Below are 18,824 nucleotides of genomic sequence, written 5' to 3' on the forward strand. Positions count from 1 at the left end.
GGCAAAGGCATCATCGTTCCATATTTTCGAAGAAAAACTGAATAGTGAACGGAACTTCGAAATGGGAACATGGATTTTGGTCCAAGAGTGGCCAGCAGTAAGATAGTAGCAACAGAGATGGAATGCCTGCGAAGATGCTGCAGAGTAACAAGAATGGATAGGAGCAGTAATGACGAAATAAAGCAAAGAACATCAATAGGAACAGACATACTAACATATATAGAACAAAAAAGACTAAATTGGTATGGACATGTAAGAAGAACTAGCGACAGCAGATGGATAAAGAGAATAACCGAATGGAGCCCCATAGGAAGGAGGAAAAGAGGACGACCTCGAAAATCTGGAGGAACGAAGTAGACGATGCCATGAGTAAGAGGCCTAAACGATGGAGAATGGGACAGGAGAACAGGGAGAGGTGGAAACGGTTGAGCTAGGGAAGGCAGTGAATACTGTAGAATCCCTGAATATATATATATATATATATATATATATATATATATATATATATATATATATATATATATATATATATATATATATAGAGGGACAAGAGTTTCAAAGATACAAGACCAGAACATGGTACCAATGTGATGGAACCACTTGCCACATTTCTGATTTATCAGTTGCTAAGGTAAACTAATTCAAGAACAAAAATATTCTTCGTATAGGCACCATTAACTGACCTCCCAGGAGTCATGATCTTAGGCCTACTGATTATTGTCTCTTGGAATACTTGAAAAATAAGTTATACGAGAACAAACCGAAAAATATGATGAAATTGATGTAAGGGATGCCTAGGTATACAATAGGTAAACTATTTTTAATACATCAACCCCAATTGAGCCATATGCTGATGATCTGGACCTAAAGAATAGATTAAAAAAGCGTTTGCTTCCTGCCCAACTATCGCAAAAAATATGGATATTACAAAAACCCTGTTAGAAACAAAACCAAAGTAATGACATCGATCCCTAACACAGAGCTAAAGCTAGAAGCACTGCTCAAAACTTCAGGGAAAAAACTATAATTTTTAGATTTTCTGGTTACTAGAAACTGTTGTTACTGTAAGGTAAGTAAACATCTAAACAAATAAAAAATCAAACTTTCATATATAAAGCACTCATTCTTACCTATGCTAACATATGATTCGGAAACATGGACCGTTTCCAAAACAGAGGCAAATTCAACTATCTATTCAACTTCAATCGAAGAATTTTAAGAAGTACAACTAGTACAATATGTGGCAACGGTTTAAAAAAAAAGTGATATAATCTGGAAGTCATATAATAAGACATATTAATTATAGAAATAGCACATGGAAAGGATTTAATATCCTCCATAAAAATAAATAGGCTAGGAGGAGCTGGAGGGACAGGAGTAATAATGTCAATGAAGATTTAAAAGTATAAAGCTAAGCGCGCACTGGGTCGGGACGGTACGGTACGAACAGTATGTAAGCTCCGCAAATTTTTAGGGGACTGCACGCAAGAATTCGGTCAGTACAGGGCGGAAAGTTGGTCGGTAGGAACAAATCCCTTCCTAGCTTTTGTGTTAGGAGTGTTGGGAGAACTGTTGTTGAATGTTGTTGCTGAGTGTTCGCAAAAAATGTTAAGTATACGAAGAAATTTAAGTTTCATGTTAGTGGGAGAAGAAGAAGAAAAGGTAAAAAGTCAAATGAAGGCCAGATTTTGGTTCCTAAAAATAAATACGAAGAGATTGGAACTAGGGGAATTTCATACTCTATTTTAGGGAATATATCCAGGTGATGACCCACATGAAATTTGAAGCACTTTTAAATATCTTAAATATGGAATTTCAAAGAAAAACGACACGTATGCGAACCAATAGGCCCTAAGGAGAGGTTAAAGAGGTTAATGTATGCCCTAAGTAAGTTAAAGTATAAGGAGAAAATTGGTTTAGCAAATTGGCAGCGGTTGGCGAATGAATTTTACAGACTCGGAATCTAGTGACATCAATGAAATAAACTAAGTCAAGTAAAACTCAGCAGAAACATCAAAATCCGAAAAACAAAAATTAATACGAAAAGACTACAAAGTGATCATCCACGTGATAATGAAAGTCGACATTAACATCATCTGTGATACTAAATAAGTATTAATATAGAAAATATTATACAAAATAATTTTGATTGGGACTGTTTGAAAACAAAGAAGACTATATTTCGTTCAATTTCAAGATAATCTCGAGGTAAACAGTTTCAGTCACGTGATCGGTGTGTGTGTCATCTCGTCACAGCTTGTCATTGGTTAGAAATTAAGTGTTAACCAATGACAAGCTGCGAGGAGACAACACACCCACCGATCACGTGTCTGAAACTGTTTACCTCGTGCTAAACTTGAAATTGAATAAAGTATAGTGTGACTATACTTCATAGTAACTAATCAGTCATTAGAAAATACCTTCATAATTGGAAATTATCTTGACAATGTACCATGATGCACTTGTAATTAATAGAGCAAAGCGCCTTTTTTGAAACCCTCTCATAAAAGAAGGAAATCACTAAAACAAGCAAACAATCAGCAGCAAAGAATATTTCGACTTTCGGACACAAAACTAAAAATCGGAAAGCTCTTTTTTATTTTATCAACCTCGTTCAAGTTCAAAGGCATCATCGGTTTTTTGGACTTTCAATTTGTCCATTTAATTAGAAGACAAATTATTCAAGCTGTGATTATACAAGAAAAATATATTTGTCATATGTTAGCATCACAATGATATCGAATTCAAAAGAAAACAACAATCATAGATCACAACACGAAACAAAAATCAAATAATGCAAATAAAAGATGAAATTAAGAGCGAATGTCCGTACGAGTGCATACGGACCATGTATTTATCAGCTACTACTTCTATACTGATTTTTAGGTTTCATCTTGTTTTTGATATCGCTTGATTTACTCTTCCTTTCCACATTTATACCAAAATTTTGAGCCGCATCATAATAAATGATTTAATGACAAATCATTATCTCAACTATACACGTTATTCAAGCATTTCAATAATATATGTTTTAATTTCGTATCAGATTTAAACCGTACAACCTAAACAACTTATGGAAGTCAGTATGTTGTGTGTATGTATGTTTTTTTATTTTTTACTAATTTTCGTTGTTTGTGTTTTTTTTTATTTCAAGCTGCAGCAGATGTTTTGTGCCAAAAATTCATTAATTTGTAAAGGTAGGTTTTAGATATTTTTTGCAAGTTTTCTGTAACAAAAATAGCATGTCAACTTTAATTAAGATGTATATAAAAGTTTGGCAGATGGTTTTCCGACTTAGTTTTTGGCAACGTGCCGTTCTCAAGATAAATGGAGACATACTTAATCATGTTTTAACAATACTATTATTTGAAAAGCTGTAAAATGTTTTCAATTGGACGGAATATATTTTTAGCACATTTTAACACACAAATGTGTATTTTGGAATAATAAATAATATATAGGTATACATTACTATTACCACAAACTTCACTTTATAATATTTAAAATACAGTTAAGTTAGTGGATATATTATTGCAACGTTTTCAGACCTACATATAACCTAAATCGTGCTCTCTTTTTTCCTTCCCTCCTGTATCAAATCTAAATTTGTTCTATACTTTATAACTTGGTTTTATATGCTATATTTTTAAGCTCCATTCAAGTTAGTTTTTCATTGTGCTGTGCTAATATCCTCTTTTTATTTTTTTATATGTCATTTTTTCCTTTATTTAGACAAGACAAACACTTCGGCTTCATTGGAAAAATATTTGCATGAGGTTTTTTTTGCATAATCACCTTCTTAAGACACCCCAGAATAATGATCAAGAGTTCGGTAACAACTTGCAAATATAAAACTTTTCACCCCGTAAGATTTATATTATATAGTTTTTGTTCATTTTTAATGAAAAAGGTCATAAGTAACGTTTCTCGGAAATTTGACATTTTTCGAGTTATAAATTACTTATTTTACTCTTTCAATATGAATTTTAGATATTAAATGTTACTGTTGTTTTATTGTATCAATCAATAGATGTTAGTTTGGATCCCAAAAGTGTCAAGGTGTGGATAAATTTATCCCGATATTTAATTCATTATATTCTTCTTCTTCTTCTTCTTTTGGCATCATAACCCTGGATGGGTCTTTGCCTGTCTGGCTATGTCCTTCCATTCAGATCTCTCTTGTGCCCTTCTTCTCCATTGTCTTATGTTCATTGTTTTCAGGTCGTCTTCCACGTCATCCAACTATCTCGTTCTGGGCCTTCCTTTTTTTCGCCTTCCTATGGGCTTCCATTGTAACATTTTCTTTGTTGTTTTTGCATCGTTTTGTCTCTGCAAATGTCCCAGCCATGACAGTCTTTGACTTTTCACAAATGTTACAATGTCATAACCTTCATTTAACTCATTAACCTCGTCGTTTCTCCTGATTCTCCATGTGCCATCTTCCTCTTGTACCGGGCCATATACTTTCCTCAGTATTTTTCTCTCGAATGTCCTGAGTTGGGCTTCATCTTTTTTCGTCATTACCCAAGTTTCACATCCATAGGTTACTACGGGTCTAGTCAGTGTTCTGTATATAGTCATTTTGGTTCTTTTGTCTACTAATTTCGATGTCATCAATCTTTTATTAGCATAGTATGTACGATTCCTGCTGGAAATACGTGCATTAATTTCGCTACTTACGGAGTTCTTCTGATTAATTTCTGTGCCGAGATATGTAAAGGCATCCACTCGTTCGATAGTATAGTTGTCTATTGTGATATTATTTTCATTGCCAGTTATTCTTTTGACTGTCATATACTTCGTTTTTGCTTCTTTTATTTTGAGACCTCTTTTTCTTGCTTCAGGATCAATTTGTTTGAACACTTCCATTAGTCGTGGCTTATTCCCACTAATGATGGCTACATCGTCTGCATATGCAGTAATTTGTACTGATTTGGTGTTTATATGACCGGTTATATTGGTTTTTCTGATGACTGCCTCAAGAACTAGGTTGAATAGCATGGTTGATAGGGCATCTCCCTGTCTTACTCCCATGTTGATGTTAAACAGGGGAGTCAGTTTTCCATCTACTCTGACTGCGGCTTTTGAACCCTGCAACGTCATTTTTATGAGGCTGATGTATTTCTTAGGTATACCTAGATTACAAAGGTCTTCCAGCATTCTGTCTCTTTTCACACTATCAAAAGCTTGTTTAAAGTCTATATACATATTATATAGGTCATGTCGTATTCATAAGCTTTTTCTTGTATCGTTCTTAGTATGAATACGTTATCTGTAGTGGCTCTATTTGGTCTGAATCCATTTTGATAATCACCAATTATATTTTCGGAGTATTCTAATAATCTATTGTAGATTATACCAGAAAGAATTTTGTATATTACATTTAGCAATGTAATTGGCCTATAATTCTGGCATTCATTATATTACCGATATTTAAATCACATGTATAACTCATGTTGATTTATGTGTGATAAGAAGTGAAAAAGGTAATGCAAAGTGAAGTATTACTTTTTTATTATTCATTTGGAGTCATTGTATTTCTGTCTTCTGCTGTTAATCCCTGAGTCAGTTGATTAAAAATATGATATTTAATTTTTGGTGATTAGTTTCACAGTAAACTCTCGCACTTCAGTCCTGATCCCCGGTGGGAGTGTCGTGGTCATCGTAATGTCGTGTATTGTCTGTCTCCAAAGATCTGTGTCTTTTCTGGTCATTTCTTTTAACTCATGAATAGGTCTTTTGCATATTCCTGTAATTTGTTCGATCTATTTTATTGGAGATCTTTTTAGTGATATTTGGCCATTTACCACTCCTTGGTTAATAAGTCTTTCCATGTTTTTGTGTCTGCTCTCATAACATATCCAAAGTATTTTAATTGTTGGAGATGGACTTTGCTGGAGAGCCGTGTGCTGTCTTTGGTTCATTTAAAATTGAATTATTTTTCCGGTGATCGGTCCACGGAATTCGTAATATTTTTCTCCAATAGAACATTTCAGTGGCGCCTATCTTTCTTCTTACCGCTTGTCGTAGGGTCCAAGATTCAGATCCGTATGTCAGCATTGGGAATATTAAGCAGTTCATCAACTTCGTTTTTAGAGTTTGTGAAATTTGAGAGTCCTTCCATATTTTAGCCACCTTTCCTACGGCGATTTTTGCTAGATCACATCTACGTGGGAATCAGGCCATTGCTTGGAATGCCATATTTTGTTACAGATCAGGTGAAACAATTTTATTCCGATTTCTTCTGTGGCTTTGAATATTTCTGCTGATATCATATCTGGTGCTTTGTTACACTTGAGTCTACTGATTGCGTCCTATTTCATTCTCGGGTACATTAGGTTCTTCTTCGATTTCTTCAGGGGTTTGTGAACAAGTTCCTGGGGTTGATCATCTTTATAAATATCCCGGCAATATAATCTCCATGTCTCTGCTATATCTTCTCTGTTGGTTCTCAGTGTATAGTCTTCAACGGCCCAATTTCTGGCTTTAAAATCTCTTGTTATGTAGCGTATTTTTCTAAATAGATCTTTCGGCTGATTGTTTTAATCATGGCTCTCAATTTCTTTACATATATTATGATAGTATTGTTGTTTATCAGCCTTGCTCTTCGTTCTATTTTTTTGTTGAGGTTTCTTAAATTCGCTTTTTTCATTTCACTATGTACACCACTTTGACAAAGATATCTTCTATTCTCAATTATTTTAAGGGTTTCATCTATTATCCAGAGTTTCTGTTTTACATGATTATTTAGCTTTGGGCGATTAATTGGTATTGTTACAGAATGTTTAATAGTCTTATGTCCCATAAGAAGTTGGAAATATTGGTTTTTTTAATCGTTTAAAGAATAAATATGGACTTTTTGTTTATGAACATTCATTATGTGCGATTGGTATTATTTGGTGTTCGTGAATTTGTGAGGTACGAGTATCAAAGTATTAAGATATTTACTATGAATGTTCATATTTTAAGGTTATGTTATTGTATGATTAAAACTTTAATTATTTTTTTACTGTATTTTAAGGTATTTTGTTGTTGTTGTTATCAGGGTCATTTCAAAATAAATCAATAAATCGTTGAATTTATTTACGAAGTTGAAAAATATTTAAATTAATGTTTTATTCTTTTTTCGTTGCCAGTGATTTTATCCTGTTAAATACTAAAGATATTCTTTTCTCGTAGTTGTAATATAACATTCTGTGAAAACCTTTCTATAAAATTGCCTTAATGAGTGTTTAAAAAAATGTTTTTTGAGTGTTGTAATAATTTTTGAGATTATTTTTTAGATCTGGGCATACAATGGCCACTAAACATGTGTTGAAGATATCCAGTATTACTGAATTTTTCAATAATGACAACAAAACTACTATTGACTATTTAAACTACGAGAAAACGAATATATTTAGTCTTTTAGGTGATAAATTCAATGATTTATTGATTAATTTTGAAATAATCCTGATAAAACAACAACAAAATACCTTGAAATACAGTAAAAAAAGAATTAAAAGTTTTAATCATAGAATGACCTAACCTTAAAATATGAATATTCATAGTAAATATCTTAATCCTTTGATATTATTACCTCACAAATTCACGAACAACAAACAATACCAATCGCACAGAATGAATGTTCATTACCAAAAGTCCTTATTTATTCTTCAAACAATTAAAAAAACCAAAATTTCCAACTTCTTATTACAAATCAAATTAGAAATGTTTGGAAAGGTTTTTAAAAACCCCGCTCATGGTGACGTCAGAGCTTAGGTAGTCCGTTTTTGTTGACGTTCGTGAGTATTAAACAGTTCATTTCGACAGGAATAGTTTTTCTTGGCACAAATTTATCTATATTCCGAGTCCACGGATATTTTTCATTGGAAGTAGCTGAATTAACTGCCAATTTTACTACAAAATCATCTGAAAGTACTTCCTCGATCACTTCAAATTCCTTCTCGTCAAATTCACTAGACGTCTCATAGCCTGATTTTCTAGGTGCATTTTCAGAAGACTGGGAAGCTTCTTGAGCATAGTAGGAGTCTTCACCATGGTCACTTTCTTGAAAGGTATGAGGCTTAAATTCTATATCTGATATGCCAAATAAATTATCAGCAAAACACTCCAAATGTTATCTGTAAATTTTCTCCTTGTGGGACATCCTAGAAAATAGCTTAAAAAATAAAGATTTCTCGATTTAGTGCACACAACAGTCTAGGGATAATTTGTCCCACATTATGACACTGAAGCGACAAATAAATTCCAGTAGAATTTTTCTATGAAACAACAATTACTTATGTTACGTTAATTATCTGTTAATAATAATTATCAATAACAAAAGCAGCAATAAGATATAGTATATATAAACTAAACGTGAGTACTTTAATACACAAAAACTCGTGCTAATCTAAAGGAAAAATAGGTTCTACGACACACACTACTACGAAATTGTTCCATGCGAAAGCATTTTAAATACATCGGTAAACAATCAGGCTTATGGAAATATATCTTCGGATGCATAAGCTCCAAGAACAGAGGCAAAAATTATTATTTTTGAGATTAGCAACTGCGTAAATTGAAGTGCAATCATTCCTCTACAAGGACCCGCTGAGTAATATGGTCTTTTTAATTAATTTATTTGTTAATTATGCGCTTATAAGGGGTGTTCGTTCGTGCTCCCCACGTGTAAAGTAATCTGTAAATATGAAAGCCAAGCGAATGCGAAAACACGCTCAAATAAATCTTTTGCATATTTGTAAAATGTCATATTTATTTTTCATTTTGCCTTTAAAATTTATAATAATCCTCTATAAGATCAAATTGATTTATAAATTCTAAAACAATAGTTTTTTATGACTTGCACCGTTAGACATACAGTCGATCATATATCATAGTAATGTATTTGTTCTATAATTACTACTTAAAAAACGATATTTAAAAATTAAATAAATCCAAGTAAATAAAATAAATCCATCGGGACCCCGTAGATGAATGTTTGAACTTCAATTTAGTTACTTACTAATCTCAAAATAGTAATATTTACCTGTGTTGTTAAGGATTGAAAATGATCACTGTTGGGCATTTTCAAACTTCAGTCGAAAATGATACGTTCAGAGAAAAGTTATTTAGGACGTTTTTTGTTGAAAATTGACCAAAAAGTCGAAAAAAGCAGCTTTCCCGGAGCGAAAAGTTGCTTTTTCCAATTTGTTGAAGTCAATTTTTAAACAAATTCCGACCACCTCCAACTTGGGCGACATTATTATTCTTTATTACAAGGATCTTATTTCTGATTTGAATCTTATCAAAAGGAAGGCACGCCTTCTGAATATAGTTGACAGCAGTGTATTCTTACAGTGTACTCTTACAAAAGGCGTTTTTTTTTGGAAAACTTAGCCTATACTGTCAGGCTTTAATGATCGAACACAGCCTTTCCAATATATATATATATATATATATATATATATATATATATATATATATATATATATATATATATATATATTACTATTAATTAGGAAACCATTAGTCAAATTTTTATAAATTTTATTTTTTACTCTAATGTGGTTTTCAAAGTTGTATTATTTCTTGTTAAAAAAATTCTGTATATCAATTATAAACGTAACAACTTTGAACCACGTCCAAGTTAGTACTAGTTTAACAAATGAAACTGTTTTCAGATGAATCGAAGGACGAAAACCTCAATTTAGCAGATCTAGATTTAAAAAAATTAAAACTGTCCGATGAAGACGCTTTGGCACTATCATTTCTAACACCCGGCCTTTCAAAACGTATCCAAAAGCAGCTGCTTGCCCAACTAGCTCCGTCTGAGGCTCGAAAATTGCACAGAACAATGTCTTCATGCACGTCGGAAGAAAACAAAAATAGTCTAAATGGTAGATCCACTCTACCCAGGAGATACTCCGTTGAAAATAATGCATTAAGAGAAAACGTAGACGCTATTAAAGAAACAAAAGTGCAGCGGTCTTTTCTTCCCGTTAAAAGAGATGAGTATAGACCTTCAGAATTTAGTATTAGATCATCTAGCATAGGTGCTGAGCCTAGATGCGATAATAGATTTCTTAGAAAACCTAGAGTAACCAACTCTGCATCTTTACGGGAACCCAGAATGTACGGCTCGAAGAGTGATCTACAAAGCCCAGATTCCAGTATCTCAGAAAGTATTTCTACTTCTTACAAAAATGACAGTTCAAAGTGTATCTCGGACTCGTCAGTGTCTAGACCTTACTCGAAATATTCTTCAGAATCTTTGTACAGTAGATATTCACCGAATAAATCCTTGGAAGCCATGGATTCTAAGACTGATTTACAAAAACCGTCCTCTTCTAAGAAGATTTCTAGATTTTTAAGGCCAGATTTCTTCGATGGACCCAAAGATGAAAATATTTACCTAAGAGACAAAAAGGAGCGTGAAATGGAGACACAGAAAGTCCTGAAAGAGATCAGAGATAAAAGGAAAGGTAGATTATATTCAAAGAGGGAAGGTTCGATCACGAAAGATAAATCTGAAGACGAGTCTGTTAGAGAGACTGATAACATATTAGATAAGGTATCTGATAGTATTAAAAATTTGGAAAACGCTAACAATAATAATATTATTCACGATTATGTTAATGTTACCGGTGCTACTCCCAACTGTGATTTATTAAATGATAATGGAACTGACAAAACAGATAATGATAAAATTGTACACGACTACGTTAATGTTAAGACATCTAAGACACCTTTAAAAAAAGATAAGCCGTCTAGAATTGCAAGACCCAAGAGTTTTCCTATAGAAAATATTGTAAAAGAAAGCACTAAAGAAACGGCCACAAAAAACAACAGTAAAGAAAACGGTAAAGAAAAAGCTTCCCCTGAAAAGGAATCAAAATTAAGCCGATTAAGAAAGGGTTTCAGTAAAAAAGAAAAAACAAAAGAAGACAAAAACGAAACTAATAAAAGTATAAACGAAGAAGATAAAGTACAGAAAAATAAATTATTGCTTTCTTTGGAGAAGAAATTCGAAAAGTTTAGAGCCTCTAAAGATTCCCAAGTTGCACCAGAAAAGAAATCTGCAGTTGAAAGTACTATCAAAAGATTGCGTGAACAGAGTTTACCTAGAAATTTAGAACATTGCACGGAATCAGGTTTGATAAAGAGAGCTGTATCAGTTGAAGATTTATCTGGTAGTAAACCTTTGCAGGCTTCAAGAAAATCTGTCACAAAAATCTTGGGACTCTTTAAAAAATATGAGGAGCAAGAAAAGAAAAAGACAGTAAAGAAACAAAAAAATAAAAACGACAAAAAAGACACTGAAAATCATAAGGACACTGTGATTAATAATGATCAAACTCAAAACGTCAATTCAAATAGTGATACTAGTCAAGTTGACAGTAAAAAGGAACGGCCTAAATCTCTTTTAATCGACAAAATGAAACAGTTCCAGAACGGTACCACTAATAAAGAAACCAAACCAAAGTCCAAACTTCCCGTTAATTCTTACAGGCGTAGCTTAAACTTGGATAATATGTCAGACGCCATTAACAATAACAGTAACAGTAACGTCGAAAAACCTGACAGAAGAAACCTAAAGCTCGATTTTACCAAAATACAAAGTAGAAGTGAACCCGTTGTGATCAAAGAACCTGTTCCTAGTACCAGCACACACGATGACAATTTCAACGAGAATAGAAACTCTCTAGCGATGACAGATGATAGTTCGACTGTACTATCACCTTCTGATGATTACCAGAGCTGTGATTCATGGTCGGTAATGTCAGAATATCCGAATCTTAACGAGTTACATTCACCTATATCTCCTAATGGATATTTGTATTCAGGAGACGAGAATGAGTCTGTGATCGATAGAATTAGAAGGAAGAGTTTCTACACTAGGTTCAACGAGAAGAAGAAAATGAGAAAACCAAATAATTATAATTTAGATTATGGGTATAAAAGTCCTACGGATTATAGTTCTCTAGATAGGAAGAATTATGACTACAGATCATCTTCTATTACTCGTAGGTAAGTGTCAAATTATTTTATATCGTTTAAAGTTATACCGAATCATAATTTAATGTTAAGTAAATCATAATTAAACCACTCTGTTTCACGTGAGCTGATGTGATGTTCAAATAATGTACAGATTATTAAAATAGGGAAAGATTACAAAACTAAATAACGTTATTTTACTATGACATATTCACTTATCGGTAAATTAACAAACGGAGTTAAATTTAATGAAATGAAAGGAATATTAGTTATTTACTGATTACGCTGGTAAATCAGGATTGCCATGAACTTGTTACTACTATTTTTATCTTCTTTTTTCTTCTTCTCGTTCCATATACTCGATTTTTCGTACCAATATCTTAGATTTTTCAGCCATGATGTTCTTCTACCAGCACCACGTTTATCTTGTATCTTCTGAATGATCAGATGCAAAAGTTCATATTTTTTAGGATATCTCATACTGTAACCGCAGTATTCCAGCTATATGTCATTCGAACGCGAAGGTCAATACTAAGATCGTGGCTGCAAAGTACGTTCCTCATTTTTACAAATGTAGCTTCCGTAGCAAAAATTATTTCCGAAGTAGACGAATTTCTCTACTCTATCCAATACGGTATCTATAACTTATATACCGTCATCCTGTATATAATTTTGTTTCATATATTTTAGTTTTCTTAACGTGTAAGTAAAGCTAACAAGAGTAGCTGATAAAAAGCTGTTCGTTCGCAAAAGCTTTAAGAATATGACGTTGCTCAACGTTGCTAATTGATAGAGAAATAACAGATCAAAGAGGGATAGATAAATGAAACTAGATAATAAAAAGATAATAATTTGACAATATGAAAACAAGAAATACTAAATACAGCGAAACTGCAAAAATTAGGGAGCCAATAAGTCTTAACCTGAGACCGATAAATGCCTCAAAATTAAATTAATTAGATATTAGAACGACATGTCACTTAAAGACCTCAAGATCACTTCAGAAAACATACCAAAGAATTATCGATACCTACAAAACTATAAAAATCGACATATTTTTAACTACAGCCTGAAATCGAATCAAAAAGGCCTCTTTGCTTCGTTGGTACTAAAATTACGTTACAAAATGATACATTACACTTAGTAACATACTTGTAAAAAATAAAAAAAAGTTCCATAAATTAAGATAGATTATTAACCACTCAAAAAACAACCTATTATTTATGACACTCCCATTAAAAGTTCATTCCTAAGAGGAACAGGTGCGTCTTGGTCGGACCTTTTTCTAATCGCCAAAATATGTTGAATTGAAGTGATGTCGTCTTCGGCAAAAAAGCGATAAACAACAAAGGACAGTAACCTGGCATGGAATGGACGGGTAGCCAATGGAAAAGAAATCGCCAGTGAAACCCTATTAAAGATAAAGAAATCTTTCTATTTATCGTATAAATTAACAATATAATTACTTATCTTACCACATAAAATGCAGGTTTCACCACAAAACTATGTTAATTCGACATCCGAAGATATTTCGATGGAAAACTAAGAACTGAACGAAATAAGTTGTACATATCATTTCTTTTATAAGTTCGGCAAAGCTAATTACATTTTGAGAGGGGTGTACTGTTAAAAGTGGAGCTTTATTCCCATGATAAAATATTCCCTAAATTTGTTATCTTAATTACGCCAGAACTAGTTACCTCTTGAGAGAGATTATGGGTAGGATTAACACTTAAGTGAAGTAGTGTAAGACCAGAACTTGCACTAGTTCATGGAAACCTATGAATATTCTAACCCAGACAACGTTTATTATAGAGGCTGAAAATACTGTCTTCGATGACGTAGTCAGGGTTATAAAAAACTGTCTACGAAATATTTTAATATATAACCGTCAAAAGTTTTAAATTTAAGACAATTGAACTGTTACAAAAGTTGAGTTTTAATTCATACTGAACATATATCTGATTTATTTTGTTCATTAGATATTTTAATTCTTCTACGCAATTAGCCAGCACTAAGGTATCGTCGGCGTATCTAATATTGTTCAAGGTTACACAATTCACAATAATGTCTCAATTAAGACTTCCCTAAATATTTCCTCTGAGTAAAAGTTAAAGGGTAAAGGCGAGAGCATACAGCCATGACTCAAATCCTCCTTTTATATTTATTTCATCCGACAGTTCCTGTTCAATTTTTGTTCTTACCGCTTGATGCCATTACACTCGTAGTCAGTTAATGTCGAAGTATAAACATGAGTTAGTTGTTGTTTTTTCTCTAGTAAATTTTTAAATATCTTTGGTTTGCTTTCGTCATCTTCACTGTAAAATAGATAATAATGCTAAAGCTGTAGAGAAGTTAAGTGATAACCGAACGTGGTCAATCGACTGTCCTATCTTATTGTTACACGTTACAGAGGGATTGGAGAATATATTAGGTGGTAGGGTCAAGGCAGAAAAAGCTCAACAACCACTGTAGATGATCGATGTATAATATTGCAAATACTCCAAAAACTGTTAAAAACCAATTCGAATAAGAAACGAATCGAAAAACTTCTTTTAACCAGAAAAAGTGGGTGGTCCAATAAGCCGATTTCTCGGCTATATATCAGAAACTATTCATGTTATAACTTTGGGAGAAAAAATTCCTTAGTAAAAGTGGCCAAGAGAAATAGCTGGAAATAACTTTTAAGTTTCTGGGTTAACCGCTAGGGGGCGTAACATGTGAAGAAAAATTTGAAAACCAGTTTTTTGTGAAATATGCCCAATTATACCAAGTGTTAAATAAGTAAACTAAAAAGAGGCCTAAATTCCGCACAAAGTTATTCAAGTACTTTTTTTTATTTTTTTCAAATAAAGGGTGGGGGAGAGTGGGAAAGTATTTGTAGATAAATACCTATAACTTTGGTTTGGATCAACCGATTTTAACGAAATTAGTGTCATTAGAAATATTGTGGATGATTTAATTTACATCTACTATAAAACAATTGCATTTAGTTTTAATTGTCATGGGTAGAGGGTGCTTTCGAATAGAAAAAATTAAAAATTTTTTTTCTTCAAAAATTTTAATGGAAATCTCGATCATTAAAACTTAATGTCCAATTAAATGTTCAAATTGTTTTCCATCGTTGTCCACACAAAGATGTAATCTTTCGCGCGTAGACATAACAGCTGCTTCAATCTCAGCTGTTGATATACTATTTATTGCGTTTATAATGCGCTGTTTCATGTCGTCTCGCGTGATTGGTCGAGATTGGTACACCAAGCCCTTCAATCTTCCCCACAGATAAAAGTCCAGACATGTTAATTCTGGAGATCTAGCTGGCCATGAAAATATACTTCCCCTTCCAATCCATTTATTTGAATAACTTGCATACAAATAATCTCGAACTCGTCTGGAAAAGTGCGCAGGACACCCGTCATGTTTTAATATCATATCTCTTCTTGTTTGTAAGGAAATATCTTCCAATAAAACAGGCAACTGATTTTCCAGAAAATCCAAATATGTTTCGCCATTTAAAGTTCTATCAAAGAAATATGAACCTACGATCTCTCCATCAACTATACCACACCAAACATTAAGACTCCATCTACCTTGAACCTGCACCTCATGTATCCAGTACGGATTTTCTTCATTCCAATAATGCATATTATGCAGATTAACACCACCTGCATTATTAAACGTAGCCTCGTCTGTCCACAAAATCTTTGACATGATATGCGGTTGTTCTTCTAGCAGACCTTACATCCAATTGCAGTAATCCAGCCTGGCATCAAAATCTCTCTCATGTAAAGCTTGGTGGAGAACTACATGATAAGAATGCAGTCTAAAAAACAGAACAACAAATATTGGTGAAAAAGAAACCACTATATTTACTAAAACTCAAAAAATCTTGAAAAATCCACAATTGTTTCACAAAAAATCGTGCATTAATATTTTTAAGAAACGGATAAAAGGATAAAAGTGCCGTGTTGATGTTTTTATCGAAATATTAAAATAACAGTTGAATCTAAAGTTTAAAGGGAATTCCAAGTTTTTGACCTAAACGTTCACTTTATAATATGAAAAACCAACCTGTGATGTTGTAAAATCCTTAGAACAGTAGTTTTGGGTATGTTTAATTCTATAGAGATTTGCCGACTATTTATATGTGGATTATGTTGAATTAAAGCAAGAACATTGATTGAATTATCTTCGGTCATATTATAATTACTAATTATAATTACTAATATTACCAATATTAATATCTATTGAAAAAAGTGCAATCTTTAATTTGAATTATAATATAACACGTCTTAACAATGTTTTGACTGCTATCAATAAAAAAACAATATGAACTCCCGTCAAATTCATTGTCGTAGCCTACTTAGTTTCGAAAAAACTATTTTTAATCATATGAAATAACAATGGTCAAAATAGGTATCAACATTAAGATTCTTCTGCTATAAAAAATTTGAAAGTACCTACTGACTTATTTTTTAATTTAATTTATAATACAGGGTGAGTCAATACTGTACTTACTTATGTTTATACGTTTTTATGCATATCTCGAGTTCGACAAAAGCTATTAACATGCAGTTTGCGCCACTTTGTTACGAATTTAATCCAGTTCCATTATAATTTACAATAAATAGGTGTTTCCATTAAACATTTTCAAGAAAGCAAATTTTAATTGTTTCTATTCGTAAGTACCCTCTACCTATGGCAATTAAAACTAAATGCAATAATTTTTTAATTATAATTATAATTAATTTCGTTAAAATCGGTTGATCCAAATCAAAGTTATAGGTATTTAACCACAAATACTTTCCCACTCTCCCCCACCCTTTATTTGAAAAAATAAAAAAAATACTTGAACAGCTTTGTGCAGAATTTAGGCTTCTTTCTAGTTTACTTATTTAACACTTGGTATAATTGGGCATATTTCCCAAAAAACTGGTTTTCAAAGTTTTCTTCACAGATTACGCCCCCCAGCGGTTAACCCAGAAACTTGAAAGTTATTTCCAGCGATTTCTCTTGGCCACTTTTACTAAGGAATTTTTTCTCCTAAAGTTATAACATGAATAGTTTCTGATCTATAGCCGAGAGATCGGCTTATTGGACCACCCGGTAGCTCAGACTTCAGACACGTCACCGAGTAGCTCGTGGCCTTTTTTTTTGGCTGTTCGTGCTCAATTATGGTAGGACACTCAAACTCAACTGCAAATCGTTACAGTACTAACATTCTGCAAAAGCATGTGGTAGATTGTCCGCATAGTGGTAAAAATTTTCTCTCCATGCAAGTCCATGTCTTGCACATGTCTCGTTGTATATCCTAAATTGTAAACCAAGTGGGAATATCGACCGTTAATTGACCCGCATGTTCGTCGAACTTAAACCCTGTTAAGATGCCAGCGAGAAGACTACGGTAAAGAATTTCGGCTATTCAAAGTGTGATGACACTCATGAAGTGTGAACTGCTCTTCTATGGGATTTGTACATCAAGCAATGATCGGCAACATCATTAGAAGGATGATAATACGGGCAGCTGTTTCAATTATAAGGGTGCGTGGGGATCCCATACATTTTTTATAAAAGTTATCATTGTGCTCCATTGCTGAATGTTTAGAACGTTTGGAAATATAAAATTGCTTTACGAATTCCTAGACTATTGTTAATGTGTATTGATACCGTGATAATCGCCGATCTCAAAAGTATATAATTAATATACTTACATACCAATAACATGTTTGGGACTTCGATATTTTTTATTTGTATGTCGTTTTGTAAAATTTAAATTGCGAGAACGATTTCCGAGGTGGAAATGGAAACTAACTTACAGTTAACTATTTTTTACAGTATATCACTTCTTGTATAAACTAACAATCATAAAACAATATAAAAATTATCATAAAAGTGACCGAGGATGGGAAGCATAGCTTTCTTATCGTCTAAGCAACGGAGCGATAAACACACATGAGACTGCGTTTACTACTTCACGTAATGTGTGGTCGCGCGATCGATAGTTACAGAAGATTTTATTTTTTTACACCTCTGCACAATCCACCGCTCCATCTGTAGCAAGCGATAAGAAAGCTATGCTTCCAAAATACATTTTTTTTTACTTGTATTTTAACCTTTAACGTATTTTCTTGTAGGCCTAGTTATATTGCCACTGCTCAAGAACCATCTAGAACATATAGACCTTATTCTAGGAGCTCCTCGTTGTTAAATGATTACGTCAATGTGCCCAATCGCTACCAGACTTATAGTTCCAAAATTGGTAGACCTATTTCCTCAATGTATTCCGATTCTGAAGATAATACCATTGATGATTTGTTGACAACTGCTAAACCTAGAAAGTAAGTAGATTTGAAGATATGTAAATTGTAGATTTCAATGGGGTGTTAGATCTTTGGTGTATACTCTACACGTATGCTTTTTTATGAAAATCTAGACTTGTAAGAAAGTCTTTTATTCGTTTAGCAGTTACTTTTTTACCTGACTAGGATCTAAGAAGAACTGGTTCAGGTATTGAAGCCTTAGGCGAATAACTACCACTCAGGAAAAAAGGTCGTTGCTCTGTAAGTTGCGCTGTTAAACATAATATCTGAGTGAAGAATGTCCAGTGACAACACCTGCTATTACGCTAAGTTCAATTTTCTAAAGCTCTAATATAGGTATTTACGTAGCCGGCTGAGGGTTTTAATAACCGTTTTGCTTGCTATTGGCTTGGAATATTTTAGTAGACTGTAATTTTCATTTCCATTTTTATGTATCAAGCCTATCAATTATTTCGTTACAGCAATTATTCTATGCCCTGTGCTCGCCAATTCCTTAAGGAAATGTTAGCTGTTCCAAGCTGGTAA

General features: G+C 33.0%; 1 protein-coding gene across 1 annotated transcript in view; it reads left to right on the forward strand.

Annotated features, from left to right (window-relative positions):
- Nuak (Nuak family kinase 1) overlaps window positions 1-18,824 on the forward strand; it is a 100,697-nt gene that overhangs the window by 72,633 nt on the left and 9,240 nt on the right. Inside the window, exons 15-16 of the mRNA XM_072526831.1 lie at window positions 9,666-12,012; window positions 18,114-18,317. Coding sequence (XP_072382932.1) covers window positions 9,666-12,012; window positions 18,114-18,317 — 2,551 coding nt within the window. The remainder of the gene's footprint in view (window positions 1-9,665; window positions 12,013-18,113; window positions 18,318-18,824) is intronic.

The sequence above is a fragment of the Diabrotica undecimpunctata genome, chromosome 3 (genome assembly GCF_040954645.1).
Source record: "Diabrotica undecimpunctata isolate CICGRU chromosome 3, icDiaUnde3, whole genome shotgun sequence".
Taxonomy (NCBI): domain Eukaryota; kingdom Metazoa; phylum Arthropoda; class Insecta; order Coleoptera; family Chrysomelidae; genus Diabrotica; species Diabrotica undecimpunctata.